The sequence below is a fragment of the Rhinolophus sinicus genome, linkage group LG09 (genome assembly GCF_036562045.2).
Source record: "Rhinolophus sinicus isolate RSC01 linkage group LG09, ASM3656204v1, whole genome shotgun sequence".
NCBI lineage: Eukaryota > Metazoa > Chordata > Mammalia > Chiroptera > Rhinolophidae > Rhinolophus > Rhinolophus sinicus.
Genome location: NC_133758.1, coordinates 85,575,745 through 85,591,894, shown reverse-complemented (window position 1 = coordinate 85,591,894; position 16,150 = coordinate 85,575,745). Strand labels below are relative to the sequence as shown.

Genomic DNA, 16,150 nt, shown 5'->3' with positions numbered 1-16,150 from the left:
AGAGAATAAATATATCATATTTTAGAAGATTGCAGATGGCCTGTGCATCCAACGAATATAACAAAACCATAAAAAGAACAAATGACAGTGTAAGAGATAAGTAAAGAACCTTCTGTGATTAGGGCCTTGAAAAACTCAAATCTTGAGGCAGAGAAACCACACTCTAGAAAACTCTTGAAAACTGTAAAGCTGGACTTCCCTGACTTTACCTCTGGCATCAAATATCCTTTAATATTAAAGAGGCTTAGTAAGAAATGAGGTCGTCAGGATTTCAGTTATTTATTGTACAGTTTTATTTAATTATTAAATAGTAGTAGAATACTTTATGGATACATGTTTTAATGAAATAAATGAGAGGGTACACATAGTATAATTACTACTGGGGACATTAAATCTGTGTATAGTCCAGAAACTTTTTCTTTTCCTTTTAAGGGAAGAATTCAGATAATCAACCTATATATATTACTATAATAATTGCTAAAGTTTAATATTTTGTAAGTTCTTACTCTATGCTGGGCATTTCCTTGAACATTTTATATACAGTCTCCTTAGCTTAGCTAAAAATCATATGAGTTCAAATGATGGTAAATTCTTGGGCCTTGCTACAGATCAGCTTCACCTTCCAAAAGTATGGAGAACAACTCAAGTTCCTACTCACCATCTGGTTGTGAATGTGAAATGTGCTAATTCACCTCAATCCCTTAGTTTGGCCTGCCTCATAGTATTTTTTTTTTAAAGTAACTTTTATTGTTAGAAGCATATTATTAAACAAAACAGAAAGCTATTCTTTATCTTCATAGAACAATTAGAATATGGGAATTGATAGTTTGTAATTCAAGAGTAACATCTGAGAAACTGAAATAAATTGTATTTATTTAGAGTTTCTTACATTGAGAGTCTGAATTGGACAAGGGGTTGGTTTAAAATATTAATTTTGAAACCTTGGGAGGGAAATACTGATGAGATATTGGGGAGGGAAAAAGCTAATTAAATCTGTAACAATATGAAGTGGGTCATATCATTTCATTTAAATTATAATTTAATTTAAAATATAATTTCTCTAGAATATTTAACTACAGTCATCAAAATAGTGAAATGGTTATGATTTCAGAATTCTCCTTGAAAATATCCATCTTTATTTTAGTAAAAGGTAATGTTTTAGCATGCTCCCAAAATATCAGTACTATAGTCATGCAGTACAGAGCAATATTTTGGACCATGTGTACAACGTGGTCCTATAAGATTATAATAGAGCTGAAGAACTTCTCTAGCCATTGTAACATCTAGTACAATGCTACGCTATTTCTTTTTAAATAAATTGAGTGTAGCCTCAGTATACAGTGTTTATAAGGTGTGCAGTAGTGTACAGGCGTATCCTAGGCCTTCACACTCACTCACACTCCCTCACTGACTCACTCAGAGTGGCTGCCAGCCCTGCAAGCTCCATGCCTGGTAAGGGCCCTATACAGGCGGACAGTTTTTAATCTTTTATGCTGTATTTTACTGTATCTTTTCTATGTGTAGATACACAAATACTTACCATTATTTATAATCACCTACTCAGTACAGTAACCTGCTGCACAGGCTTGTAGCCCATGTGTGTAGCAGGCTAGACCACCCGTGTGTGTGAGTGTGCTCTGTGAGGGTCGCACCATGACAAAATTGCTTAATGACACATTTCTTAGAACATCACCGTTGTTCAGTAACGCATGACTGTACTGCAAATTAAAATATATGATGTTTTAAATCACATAACGACAACGCACAAGCAAGCATGGATGATTTTGTAATGTCTTCTCTATTTGGAAAGGATGTGGCTCTGTGCCCCAACTTCCCCCTCCATTCAAATGGGAATAGATCTACCTAGGGTTTTAATGATTAAATTAGATGATGTATTTGAAAAAGATCTTTTAGTTTTAAAACTCTACAAATACAGCATGTTATTCCTGCCATGTAGTGTTCTGGAAGTGCTCTTTTTGCCTGGGTGGTGCAGGGGTAGGAGGCCAGGAGGTCATTGGCACGTTGGGGACTGATTTGGCTTTTCTTTTTTTTCTATTTTGGCCAAATCCCATAATTATAAATTGCCCTGCTGTGCCCTTGGATTTGATTACATTGTAGGTAAAATTCTATGTCAAGTGTATGTTATGTTTTTAGCTGCATCCTCTGTGACACAGAAAGCCTTAGAGTCAATATTAATATTTTTTCCCAAGGCTGGGATTATGACAGAAATCACCAAATCTAGAATTGTTTCCCTTTCAAAAGACTACTCCATTAAATATGTGCATCCCCTTTTTCATGAAAATTAGACTTCCCGTTACCGTATCAAGCAGAATTCTTCATTAAAAATATGAATGTAGAAGAAATGTTGGCCAGCGAAGTTCTCGGAGACTTTCTTGGGGCCGTGAAAAATGTGTGGCAGCCAGAGCGTCTGAACGCCATAAACATCACGTCAGCCCTGGACAGGGGCGGCAGGGTTCCACTTCCCATTAACGACATGAAGGAGGGGTAAGCAGACCTTTATCGCATCGCCTTAAATATGGACTTTTAAATATGGTGATCTTATCAAACTTACTGTAGATGGAAGATGGCCTATTGCATTTTTCTTTTTAATAAGAAATGGGTATTGTAAAGATATGAAAAACTCGCAATTTTCAGTATTGACAAAGAGGTTACATTAATGGTTTTTTTATATCTGATGTTCCTGGTCCAGTGAAATCTAATTGTAGATCAGGATCTGCAATCGTAAATTACAGCACTAAGTCTTTTGTACCTTCCATAGAGAAGCTGCTTATTTAGGGCCTGGAATTTCAAAGGAAATTGATGCTCCAGTTCTCAGCTGCAGAAGGACATGCAGACTGCTGTAACTTTATTCTAGGAAACTATTTCTTTGCCTTTAACATTCTTTCCACCATGTGTTGGTGACTGATGGCTGGAGTGGATTTGAAACCAATTCCTAAAGCCTGGCCTTGTCACTCACAAGCTGGGTGACACTGAGCAAAATGCTGCACTCCTCTGTGCCTCAACTTACTCTTTTGCTCCAATGAGGATTTTACTCTCCCTCGGGGTTGTTATAATGATTAACCGAGACAATGCATTTGAAAGGATTTGTCTCTTCTCAAGCTTGCAAACAGGAAGTGTGACTAATACCCTTGTAGAGGTTAAGAAACACTCCTTATGCCTGGGTAAATTCAAAGGGTCAAATGTCAGTGTCAAACTAAACTTTGCTCTTCAATTTCTAATCTGTAGGTTGAAGTAGATTTTTTTTTCACCCAATCCTATAAACGTGTGAGATACGGAATGAATCACATTTTGTGCAGCATGCCCATTCTCAACTCCTCCTTAATCTATATTCCTGGTTACATCTTTGTATAGATGTTATATGGAATTAACTAGAGCACCTGCATTAATAATAATTAAATTTAAAGCAATAAGGGAAAAGACAGACATAGAAATGGAAAAGACATAGCCATAGCTAGGCAAAAGGGGGCGAAGGGATAAGCAGTGAGCTGTAAAGTCTAACTTATGAATTTCAGAATTAAATTGTGCTTTGTGTGTTACAGGAATGGCTTCTAAAGTCAGTAAAGCAGACATAGAATTGCTTTGGGTAAAACAGTTGCTTTATCTCTTGTCTATTTGTTGGTTTGCTTTCTCTGTGAACACATAATTCTAGGGCTTAAATTTTACTTGAGTTACACCATGGTTCTCTGAGTAATTACGGAAGGACCATGGGAAGAGACGAATAGAGGTATCTTCCCTGAAAACATTCTACGAATATGGAGTCTTTTGAACACTTTGTTAAAGTAATGTGTTCCATAATGATTGTTCAAACCATGAGCAAAGATGTTGGAGGGAGCAATGTGAAAACCAGGTATTGGTAGAGTTTTCTTTTTTCTTTTTTTTTTTTTTGGTAGAGTTTTCCATAGCTGTGCTTTCTTCTGGGCTCACCCCTTCTCTCCTCAGTAGTGCAGGCCCCACCCACAGAGGCACTTTTAGACACAACTAAACTAAATTGAACTAAATAACTCTCTAAACCAAACTCTGATCTTAAGACAGTGCATCCTAACTGTGTCCAGCTTGAGAATTGCCAGTAGAGCTTTATTAAAAATATAGATAGGTTCCTGGCCTCTGATTCCCCCCAAGAGAGTCTGAATCTTTGTGTCTAGGGCTGGGCCTGAGCATGTGACTCTAAATTAAGAACAGAATTTTTGTCCTTCAAGTACTTGTTAGAGAATTCAGTCATTAGCTGACTGACCCCCAACACCTGCTAGAGGGCGGCATGTGCTATCAGATATTTGAGAGAGTCAGTCTTGTGGCATTTATTTGGACCCTGTTGTCTCAGATCCCTTCCCAACTTGAAATGCTTTCCATGAGTTTTAATTTAATGTTAAGCCATAACCTTTACAAAGTATTCATCTGATAAGTCTTTCAAAATAGCATTTCTATAAATTGAACCCAGTGCCAACTCTATTACTCCAATTTCCCTATACGAGCACCAATAAAATAAGATCCTCCTTGAGTATAATTCCAGAAGGAAAATTTGTCCCGGAGAATGATTTTTTGCATATTTTCTTTAGTTGTTATATAATGTCATGGTAACAAAAATAAATTTTTTAACCCTATTGCCTTAAATTTAGAAATAAATCCAATGCTTAACTCATCTCTTGTGCCTTCCTTTTCTTTTCATGGTGTATATCATAATTCATAATTCAGTTCATAAACTTTTTGCTTCTGTACTTTTTTTTTGAAAATAACATGGGCTACAAATCCCTTTTAAAACTGAAATATTGAAATGATCAAGTGGTAGGATCAGCGATAACAAAAAGCATTGCATGCCTTTCTTTTCTAAAATTTTACTTAAATACGAATATATATCATAACATTTCAGAAGTATTAATTAAGCACCTAACAAATGTATTCTGCTTTATACTTGGTATAAGTCTCTGATTTAATTTAAAAAATCTCCATGAAATTATTTCTTATTCCTCATGGCAGCCACAATCAATTCTGCAGATTCTTCCATCTTTGCTATATATCGTCAGATAAATAGCACGTGACTAAGGGCAGCTCTCATGTAGACCCTCAGGGTAAACCCACTGCCCTTCCACAGCCCAAAGCACCATTAAATGTCAGTGATCAAGGAGCCACTCAGGATCCCACTTCCTCATCCTTTTTGATGTGTATTTTTTCCATCTCTGCAGAACTCACTGACAGCTTTCAAACTGCTCCTAAATCTAACAAAAAACCAATTATAAAGATTGATTTCAAAGTGAGTAAACTCCTGCAAAGGAAGGCTGAGCCTCCTGGAAAGATTCCCTGTCACTTGCCAGACCCATAACCCCAAGGCAACTGTGCTCTCTGTGAGCCTGGTCTTGGTGCTGCTTTTGCCCCTGACAGGGATCCAGAGGCTAAGGACTCACGGATGCATTTAGCCTGGGATAAAGCCGGTGGACAGAGGAGCAGGTTCATATTTCATTGTAGGCATGGCATAGCTGCCAACCCAGGGTGAGGGATGTGGTGTAAATGGTGGCTATGAAGGGAATGATGGGGTGTGAGGATTAAAGAATATACTTACTTTTCATAAGAGATTGTCAAACTTCCCACTGTTTCCTCTGGTTACCGAAGCATGTGGATCTAGCCTCAGTCAGCAACAGAGAAGTCTGGTTTATTCTGTAGATGGTCTCACAAAATGCTCCCTCCAATTAATTGTCTGCTTTTTGCCTGACAAAGGCCTCAGGTGAGAAGTTACACTTGAAGAAGAGAATGTAAGTCAGTGGCTGCCAAATGCTGCTCTGATACAAGGTCACAATCCTGGGCCAGTCTGTGGTCTCTGCTGAATTTGTCCCCATGCTTGGTGATTTACAAGATTGTCCTTTATTCTTAATTAATGTGCCTCCTATATTTTTGGGGCACATATCCTTTCTTTTTAAGAATGATGATGACATGACAGGAATTTTTGAAAAAAAGCTTTTAATAAATATTGGAGACCCACTTAAGTCCATTTTTATAAGTATGCCATTAAGTGAAATCAATACAACTAGATGTCCAATATCTATTCTTCTAAATTCTATGCATATATTCATCTTTTTCTTTCATAATTTAGCATTTACTAGTATTTTTATGAGGGAATAGTGTATTAGACTCTGGGGTACAGTGATTTTAAACACACAATCTATGCTCACAGTTTGTTGGGGACCAGGCAAGTAATCAGGTTATTAAAAAACAAAACAAAACTAAAAAACCCAGTGTGGTACATGGCATGGTCCCCACGTCAGTGCTTACCTGGAAAGGGATCATAGAGGAGGTGACGCCTCATCTGATTTTAAAATATGAATACAAATTCGCCTGCTTGGAAGGCTGAGGGAACAGGTTGAACAAAAGCCTTTATGTAGGAGAAAGCCTGGTAAATTTTGAAACCTGCTTCGTGTGGAAATGGGGGGAACAGGGATGCAGAAGTGATAGTTACAAGGAGGCAAAGCCCAGACCACGTAAGGCCTTGTGCACCAGGAAAAAGTGTTTGGATTTTATCCTGAAGCATGAGGGACCTTTGCAGAAAATGGCTTATACTAAAGTTTTCATTTTAGCAGGTGGGCCTGCTAAGCCCACCGCATGAAAGAATAGGCCAAACCCAAATGTCTCCTTCCTGTAAGCAGGAAACTCATCCCAAACCAGAAGGATCCAAGTCTGTGGGTCTTTCTTCTGCTAATTCATTTTTTCTCCGACAGAGAGGATGAAGCAATCAGTAAGACGAGAGTCTAGAAGTGTCCTTTATTCTTTATTTCTATTCTGTATTAGATCCTTTATTTAGTTTTACTTATCTTTAATTTTCATCTTATTTTTTGATTGACTGGCTGATTGCATATATGCACAGAACAAAGAAGGAGGGAAGGGGGTAGAGCCAGGTATGGTAAATTTTCTTTTAAGAGCTCTTGTTCTCAGGTAACATGTAATATGTGGACAAATTCTTTATACTATCTGTTATCTCCTATATACAAGGTAAAGAATAGAATACATTAATTACTTGGACAATTAGGTTAAAAATACAATCACTAGTTCCATTTATCTGACTGTTGTTGAAAAAGGCAGAGTTTTGACTTAAATTTTTTACCCTTCTCTCAGTTCTTCAGTGTGTAGGTGTAAAAGCCTAAGTAAATATGTTCTACTTCAAGGGCAATTGAGTTGTTCAAATTGGAAGAAAAAAGTCTTCATAAAGAACAAGTTCTATCTAGTATTTATCAATTCCTAAGATTCTGAGGCACCATGTTTTTAACATTGCTTGACAGCCTTAGTTCTCAATAATATGTTCCCATCTCATCTGTTTACACACATCTGAAAGTTTGAAAATATATGGCTAAGTTCATAAAGATAAAGGTCATCTTTATTTCATTTCATAAAAAATTTTAATTTCTGCATATCAAAAAGCTAGCTGAAAGGAAAACAGATCATGAAAAATGTAATTTTAGCATACGAAGCCCAGTTATTGTTATGAGGTTGGACAATTAAGTTTGCAAACTTGTTGCAACAATGTTGCTAACCTTTTTTGATATCAGAGGGGTTATTCCTTGTGAATTTGTACCAATGGGCAGTTTAACCAAGTTTACTCTTTGGAAGTGCAGAAAAGGCTGCATGAAGAAGTTAGACGACCTGAATTTTTCACCAACAATTCATGGCTCTTGCATCACGACAACGCACCAGCTCACACAGCACTGTCTGTGAGGGAGTTTTTAGCCAGTAAACAAACAACTGTATTGGAACACCCTCCCTACTCACCTGATCTGGCCCCCAATGACGTCTTTCTTTACCCAAACAAAGATTAAAGGAAATATTGAAAGGAAGACATTTTGATGACATTCAGGACATCAAGGGTAATATGACAACAGCTCTGATGGCCATTCCAGAAAAAGAGTTCCAAAATTGCTTTGAAGGGTGGACTAGGCTCTGGCATCGGTGCATAGCTTCCCAAGGGGAGTACTTCGAAGGTGACCCTAGTGATATTCAGCAGTGAGATATGTAGCACTTTTTCTAGGATGAGTTCACAAACTTAATTGTCCGACCTCATATACATGGCCTCATACAAAATTATTTTTTAGAAAACCCACATGTTGAAACTTATTGGTTCTATAAAAGAACAATAAATATACATTTTTTTAAACTGTAATAAGGTAAATCCAGTATCTACTTTTCTTGAGCATTACCTAGTAGTCTGTTTGCATTTTATTTATTAACTTATTCATCTTCCTGGTTTTATGGAGATATCATAAGTTTAAGGTATATAACATAATAATTGATGTATGTATATATTGCAAAATGATCACTACAGTATGTTCAGTTAGCATACATCACCTCACATTGTTACACAGTATTCTCTTGTGATGAGAACTTTTAAGATCTACTCTCTTAGCAATTTTCAAATATACAATTGCTTGTGTTTTTAAACTGATATAATGCTTTATATTCATTCATTTATTCTGCACATAACCTCCCTGAGGACAGTGTAAAAGACTGGGTTCTAGGAAAACCATTAAGAGTCAATTGCTTCACTCCCTGTGAAAAGTGATGGTGACTAGAGCTAGGGTTGTAGCAGTGGGATGGAACAAAGTGGACAGGTGTGTATGAGAGTTCTTTCAGGGTAAATGTCAGAGACTGATGATGAATTGACTATGGGAAGGAGGACAGGAGTCAAAGATGATGGTGCTTGAGCATCTGGCCATGCCAATCAGTGAGAGAGAAGAAGATAGAAGGAGGAACAGGTGGAGGTAGGGTGGGGTGATGATGAGCTCAGTTCGGAACATATTAAGTTTGTGAAGCTTATGGATCATCCAAGTAGAGATGAAAGTAATTTCGCAGTATGTGTCAACTGTCAGAAAAAATGTTTCCACTTCTAGACATCTCTTCTAAGATAGTAACATTAAAGAATATGCAGATAGTCTTTGCGATATTATTTATAACATCAAAAAATTGGAAGCAACTTATATGTCCAACTCTGAAATAATTGCTGAATAAATCATGTGTGCTTAAAAAATTATATTGCCGTAAAACTATAATTACAAAGACTTACAATATGGAAAATGCTTATGATGCATTAAGTGAAAAGTAGTATACAAAATTGTATTTTAGAGATAATTACAATTAGGTTAAAATATATGCAACTTGAAAAATGTTCTGCAAGGTACATTGGAAAATGAAAATAATTATCTTGGTAACGTTAATTCTGTTTTTATATCCCAAGTTTTATGCAATGTTTTATATTGATTTTATAATTTGAGAAAAAGAATAAAACTTCAAAGCACCAAAAACTTATGCTTATGCCCATTTATATTATCTTGAACTGAATTAATTTAAAATCTTACTAATTATAAATGCTGATCAATATCGTGTTAAAGCAAGAGGATTTTTAACAGGTGTAAGAAATATTCATTTTATTTCTGCATTTACAAACATATTTCACAATTATCAAGGAAAAATAAGGTACTCGCTAGGCAGTTAATAAGGGTATAGAAATTTGCTTTATGTAAAGCTCAAAAGTAACACCTTGTTTTAAATGGAATATATTTATATTCACTGATCATCTAAATACTTTACCAGTGGTTTTTTACATCTACTATTGTTCTGAATTTTTTATTTTGTCTTTAATGTTAGTCCATTATATACTATTTGTCTCTCAAAGGCACCATAGTTTTTAAAAAACTGTTCTTTCAAATGAATTTGAAGTCCAAGTATAAATTTCATATAAAGAGCAACCAAATGACTTTGTATAATCATACTTTGGGGAGCGCAGTTGTCAACTCAGGGTGTGACTTCATACTTACATTGACATAGCTTTGAATTTTTGTGCTGCACTTTATTATATATCATTTTTAAAAATAAAAGCTTTGTTACAATATAATTCACATACTATATAGTTCACCTATTTAAAGTATATAACTCAGTGGATTTTAGTTTATTCACAAAGTTGTGCAATCATTACCACCATCAATTTTAGAACATTTCATCATACCAACACTTCCCGTATCCATTAGCAGTCATTTACTACCACCACCCCCTCCAGCCCCAAGCAACCACTACTTACTTGCTATCTCTATAAATTTGCCTGTTCTGGACATTTCATATGATTGGAATCATATAGTATGTGGTCTTTCGTGACTGGCTTCTTTCACTTAGCATACTGTTTTCAAGGTTCATCCATGATGTGGCATGTATTATCAGTATTTTATTCCTTTTTATAGCCGAGTAAGTCTGTTGTATGAATATTCCACCTTTTATCCATTCAGTTGATGAGCATTTGGATTGTTTTCACTTTTTGACTATGCCATCATCATTCATATTTTTGTATACACATAGATTTTCACTTTTCTTAGGATATATACTTATGAGTGGAATTGCTGGGTCATATTATAACTCTGTATTTAAACTTTTGAGGAATTGCCAGATTGTTTTCCAAACCAGTTACATTATTTTACATTCCCACCAGCAGAGCAGGAGAGTTTCAGCTTCTTCAGATCCTCCGCAGCACTTCCTATTATGGTTTTTTTATTATTATTATAATGGGTGTGAAGTGGTATTTCACTGTGGTTTTGATTTGTATTTCGCTGATGGCTAATGATATTGAGTATCTTTTCATGCACTTATTGGACATTTGTATATCTTCTTTGGAGAAATGTCTATTCATATCCTTTGCCATTTCAAGTTGGATTATTTGTGTTTTTGTTATTGAGTTGTAAGTGTCCTTTACATATTGTAGATAACAAGTCCCTTATTAGATATATGATTTGCAAATATTTTCTCCCATTCTGTGGATTTCCTTTTCATTTTCTTGATGGTGTCCTTAGAAGCACAAAGTTTTTAATTTTGATAAAGTCCAGTTTATCTTTTTATTTTTGTTTTCAGTTATTGCTGTAACTTTTGGTATCATATCTAAGAAACCATTGCCTAATCCAAAGTCACCAAAATTTGTGCCTGTTTTCTTCTCAGAGTTTAATAGATTTAGCTCTTATATTTAAGTCTTCGATCAGTTTTGAGTTACTGTTTTATATGGTGTGAGGTAGGGGTAGAACTTTATACTTTGTCTGTAGATATCTGTTTGTTCTAGCACCATTTGTTGTAAAGACTGTTCTTTCCCCCGTTGGATTGTCTTGGCACCTGTAACAAAAATCAGTTTACTAAATGTGAGAGTTTATTTCTGGACTCTTAATTTTATTCCTACATGTCTATCCTTATGCTAGTACGTGTACCACATTGTCTTAAATACTATTGCTTTGTAGTAAGTTTTGAAATTGGCAATTGTGAGTCTTCCAACATTTTCTTTTTCAAGATTTTTTGGGGCTATTTTGGGTCCCTTGAATTTCGATGTGAATTTTAAGATCAGTTTGTCAATTTTTGCAAGGAAGACAGCTGAACTTTAATGGGTTTATATTTTATAAGTTGCTATAGCATTGTCATTAGGAAAAGAAATAATATTTAATTTAGATAAATTTCCTGGTTTTCTCTTTTCTTTTGAAAGACTTATGAGATTTCTATCTTCTCAACCTGCTCCAAAATTATTTAAATACTATTACCATTATATTCTGTTTTATTGTGAAATTCTATTGGCCAATTAAGTAGAGTTATTCTCCCCAATTGCTAAGATACACACCGAGAAAATAAATTTTGTGTGCCTAGTTTGTGTTTACCAAACTATAGTTTTTCTCTTACAGTAACTTCTTAGGTAAATGATTTAGAGACCTTGTAATGAGAGATCTAACAATAAGGGTCTGTGAGGTAGAAAAACTGACAAAAAGAACTCTCGGTACAATAGTTAAGTCTGCCTAAAGCTTCATACCTCCAGGGGTGTAATTTCACAATCTTATTAAAATGAATTCAAGTGAAGATTTATTACTAATAATTATTATATTAGTAATAATATAATAACTTCATTACTAATAAGTATTTATTATTTTAGTGAAAGTGTTATTTTTAAATAATTTTTAAATGCAAGTAATCTACCAAAATACTAATCAGAATAGGATGCATAATTATTTTGAATTAAAATAAGTAGGATGAAAAAAATATAATCAAGAGAGTGTCTTGTGCACCAAAGCACTCAGTAAATATTGGTTGGAAAAGGAAACAATGAAAGGAAGCCCCTACATGAATCACTGCCTTTAAAGCCCATGCCCCTACCTTAGGGATGATTCTAGATAATCCCTCAATTCAAAAGGATAAATCCTGCTTTCAGGGTAGATTGTTTTTCAGCGTTTTCAATTTTCTTAAAGGATAACCTGAGAGTTTCACATTTTTGCAGCGTTTATGTCATGGTTGGTGCAGATGTTCCGTTTTCTTCTTGTTTACGAGAAGTTGAAAATCCACAGAATCAATTGAGATGCAGTCAAGAAATGGAGCCTGTAATAACATGTGATAAAAAATTTCGTACTCAATTTTACATTGACTGGTGCAAAATTTCATTGGTGAGTTTTAATTATATTTTGTTTTTGCAAATGTAATTAGAAGTGATGTGACTGGAGATAACATTTGACTGAAATCTGGATTGCTTTTAGGAACAAATCCTGGGTTTACTTTATTCACTGAAATTGACTTTCCTTGACTTGAAGACTTGGCAAGCTCACGGACAGTGCATCCATTTAGGAAAGAGTATCTCCACTTTTGTTCTCAATCTACCCTTTGATTGGTTGCTGGGCTGGATTAGCTTGACAGGTGGTCCAAATGCTCACCCTGGACATCCAGGTGGCTGCTAAACCAGGATAGATTATGGAGTTAGTGTGACATGTGTAGAAAGTCTCAAATGTACTGCCACTACCCCTCTTTGGAAGGAGAGGCCAGAGTACAATGATAGATCTGAATGTAAAGCAATATTGTGCTATGATTCAGTGTCCTAGAAACTCAAGTTGTAAGGCAAGTTCAAGGGATAAGAGACAACTCCAAGTGAGGAAAAGTCAGAATCTTACCCACAGCCCCCTAAATACTAAATATTTCTTTTCTAAACCACTTTTTAATTAGCATGCTAAAAGACTTAGAAAAATAAGTCAGGTTTTATATATAAAATGTCTTATGTAAAATTTATATTGCTCGATGCTGCTTTCTGGAAGATGGGCAAGTTGTTTTGTTACTTTAGTGACCTTTAGATTTAACTTCTGCCAACTCTTGATGATTGGTGGTGACTGAATGAATTCTAAGTTTAAAGTTGACATTTGAACAAAGTTATTGACACATAAACAAACTGTCACTTCACGTCTTAGAGAACCAACTGCAGGCAACTTTCCTGGATCCAGTAGGGGAGAACACCTTCCTCACGTTGAAGCTCTTAGCACCTGTGCTCTTTGGCGCTGGCCCCCTCTGTTCATGTCGCTTGTGTCTTAGGAAAATAGTGTTCTTTCTCTGCCTTCTTAAATCAAGGAAAATTATTAAGATGGCGTGGTTTATGTATTATAGATAAATTTGAATTTACAAATTTCAATGTTTAAGTCAGGGTGCTAACCACACAAGGTACGAAAGGCTGGATGCCTGCCATCAAAATTTAAATAGATGCCTCTAACCAGAGATAGTAGATGGTGGGCCCTAACAATGCCATTTTACTTGTGCTGTGCTGTAAAATGTTTATGTTTAAGAATATTATCTGATTCCTAAGGGTTTAGAAATGACTTATGCTTTGAAGATTTTAGTTTCTGTGGCAAGACTTTATAAACAGAAGGGTTGGGAATTTTCATTTTTCATTTCACATGTATTTATGTATATATGTTACATCTTACCAGAGAAGATTTCAGGAGGCTTATGTGAAAGAATCGATGAATAAACATACTAAATAAAATATAAAAAGAAACAGAAAATCAGGACCTAAATTTTACAGAAAAAGCCTAAGATCAAGTTTGACAACAAACCTCCTAATGTCCAGGATTAGAAGAGGAAATTCGTCAGTTATTTAATTCTCATTCTTAAGGGAGGCAGAATATCAGTTCCTTGGCAGAAAATAAAATTTTTAGTAGCACTGTATTAACAAAATTCTTCAAGTGGAATTTTTTTTGGGAGAGAATAGTGAGAAATGCCATAAATAATTTTCCCCAACTTTTTTCGGGAGAGAAGCAAATGCAGTAACAAATTTCATATGTCTATTTTTGTAGTTCTTCAATAAAACCCTTAACATACTTAAGTGCAACTCAGTGAAAGCAATTCAATTAATGTGGAGGTAAATTAATGTAATACAAATGTGCATTTTTTAATCCTGGGATAGAATTTCATAAAACTATAGCACTGGATGGGTTACATGTTCCTTATTTAGACTGTCTTTTCTAAAAACTATCTCTGCCAATTGAATGGCAGAAAGATCAAGGTTGTAATCATTGAAAAATTCTCTCATTTTTTATTCTTTTATTTTTGCTAACCTTGGAAACCATACCCGCATACCTGATTATCAGCCAGTTTATGGTTTGTTAAACTAGAGGTTTGTCACTAGGAAATAAGACATTTACATAGTAGTGTGAAAGATTTCTTTGGAGAAAGGAAAGTGGAAGAGAACAACTTCACACACACACACACACACACATTTATTATATGTCTATATATTGTGAGAAGGACATAGAAAGTAGACCAACATAAAGCCTTCAGTTTTATTACTTTTATTCATTGCTTCTTCCTAGCTCCCATAAATAATTGCAAGTTCAAGGTGTTAAAATAATTGGAAAAAAATGCTTTATAGAAATTTATCAAAGAATGTTTTCCTATGTTTAGATCTTAAAATCTCATAATGTTTACAGCTATTAATTTGATGTGTAATTGTCTTCTTTTGTATCAGGTTGATAAAACAAAGCAAGTGTCCACCTATCAGGAAGTGATTCGTGGAGAGGGGATTTTACCTGATGGTGGAGAGTACAAACCCCCTTCCGATTCTTTGAAAAGCAGAGACTATTACACGGATTTCCTAATTACATTGGCTGTGCCCTCGGCAGTAGCATTGGTCCTTTTTCTAATACTTGCTTATATCATGTGCTGCCGACGGGAAGGCGTGTGAGTACTTTAAAACACTAATAAAAAGTTACAGAGCCTACTAAGATAACAACCTATAAGATTCCATTAAAAGCCAAGTTTCCTTTAGTTCATAAAACACTTTATAAATGAATTGAAACTGTGTTCAAGTCGAACTACTGGACTTTATTTCTTCAAAATGAATTAAAATAGTTTTGAGTCTAATAAATCAAGTTAGGGGATATAATTACTTTATTCAAAAATTATTAAGCCTAGATGTAAATTCATGCTGGCAAAAACAGTCCCAGCAATAATTGAGGCTAGATATTTTGGTTCTACAAGCCACATTGTGTAAGCAGAGACTTTGAAATCTATTTGCGCTTTAATTAAATTGCACTTTAATTAAATAAAATTGTCAGTTTAATCACAAGTGATGGTCAGAATCCTCTTGAAATTGGTCTGCTGTCAAACAGGGTGACACAATGTAAATGTTTTAAAAAAATAAATATGTAGATACATAAACTTAGGAGTAAATTAATGAAAATAAGGGTATAACTTGAGTAATGAGTCTTTATGAATAGTTAGTACTTTCAGGACATCTGTGTCGACTAAAACAATCTCTTGAGGTTATCTGGAAGTCAGGGTAACAAAACCAAGGATAAAAAATTAATAAAGCAGCAAGTAACAAATTCTTCCATTTTTACATGTAGCCTGATTTCATTATGTCATAGAATTTATTTCCAAGAGCTTGATTCTTAATCTCCATTTTTTTTCATTTTTCTGTATGTTTCTCATCAGTATTCCATTTCTGTATGTGTACTCATCCAAGTAATGTCATAAACCTGGTGGCAAATGCTGCCTGGTGGCATTTAAAAGTAACAATGTCAGCATTTTCACATCATGCAAGATCCCATGAGCATATAGTCTTAATGTTCCAAATATCAATGCTATTATTTAATTCATAAATTTTGTTTTGTTTCTAGGGAAAAGAGAAACATGCAAACACCAGAGTAAGTGTCTTCTTTCCTGTTATTTTCTTCATCATTTTTTTTTCACTTCTCAGTTGCTCACCATGCTTCATACATGTGTGTCATGCTTTTTTTTTTCATTCATCATCTTTCATATTTTATTTCATAAATGTGAAAGCTGCTTTCTAAATAAAGATATTTAAGAGGGGTAGGAACTAAAAATAAAAAGGGTT

General features: G+C 34.9%; 1 protein-coding gene across 11 annotated transcripts in view; it reads left to right on the top strand.

The window, feature by feature from the left end:
- The window catches only part of SGCE (sarcoglycan epsilon), a 63,924-nt gene that overhangs the window by 34,473 nt on the left and 13,301 nt on the right, over positions 1 to 16,150 (top strand). For 8 of the 11 annotated variants that reach the window (XM_019729730.2, XM_019729728.2, XM_019729720.2 and 5 more), the window contains 4 exons: positions 2,307 to 2,505; positions 12,278 to 12,440; positions 14,780 to 14,991; positions 15,933 to 15,959. In XM_019729730.2, the coding sequence (XP_019585289.1) occupies positions 2,307 to 2,505; positions 12,278 to 12,440; positions 14,780 to 14,991; positions 15,933 to 15,959 (601 nt within the window). The remainder of the gene's footprint in view (positions 1 to 2,306; positions 2,506 to 12,277; positions 12,441 to 14,779; positions 14,992 to 15,932; positions 15,960 to 16,150) is intronic. The other 3 variants (XM_019729726.2, XM_019729721.2, XM_074340743.1) reach the window with 1 other exon arrangement.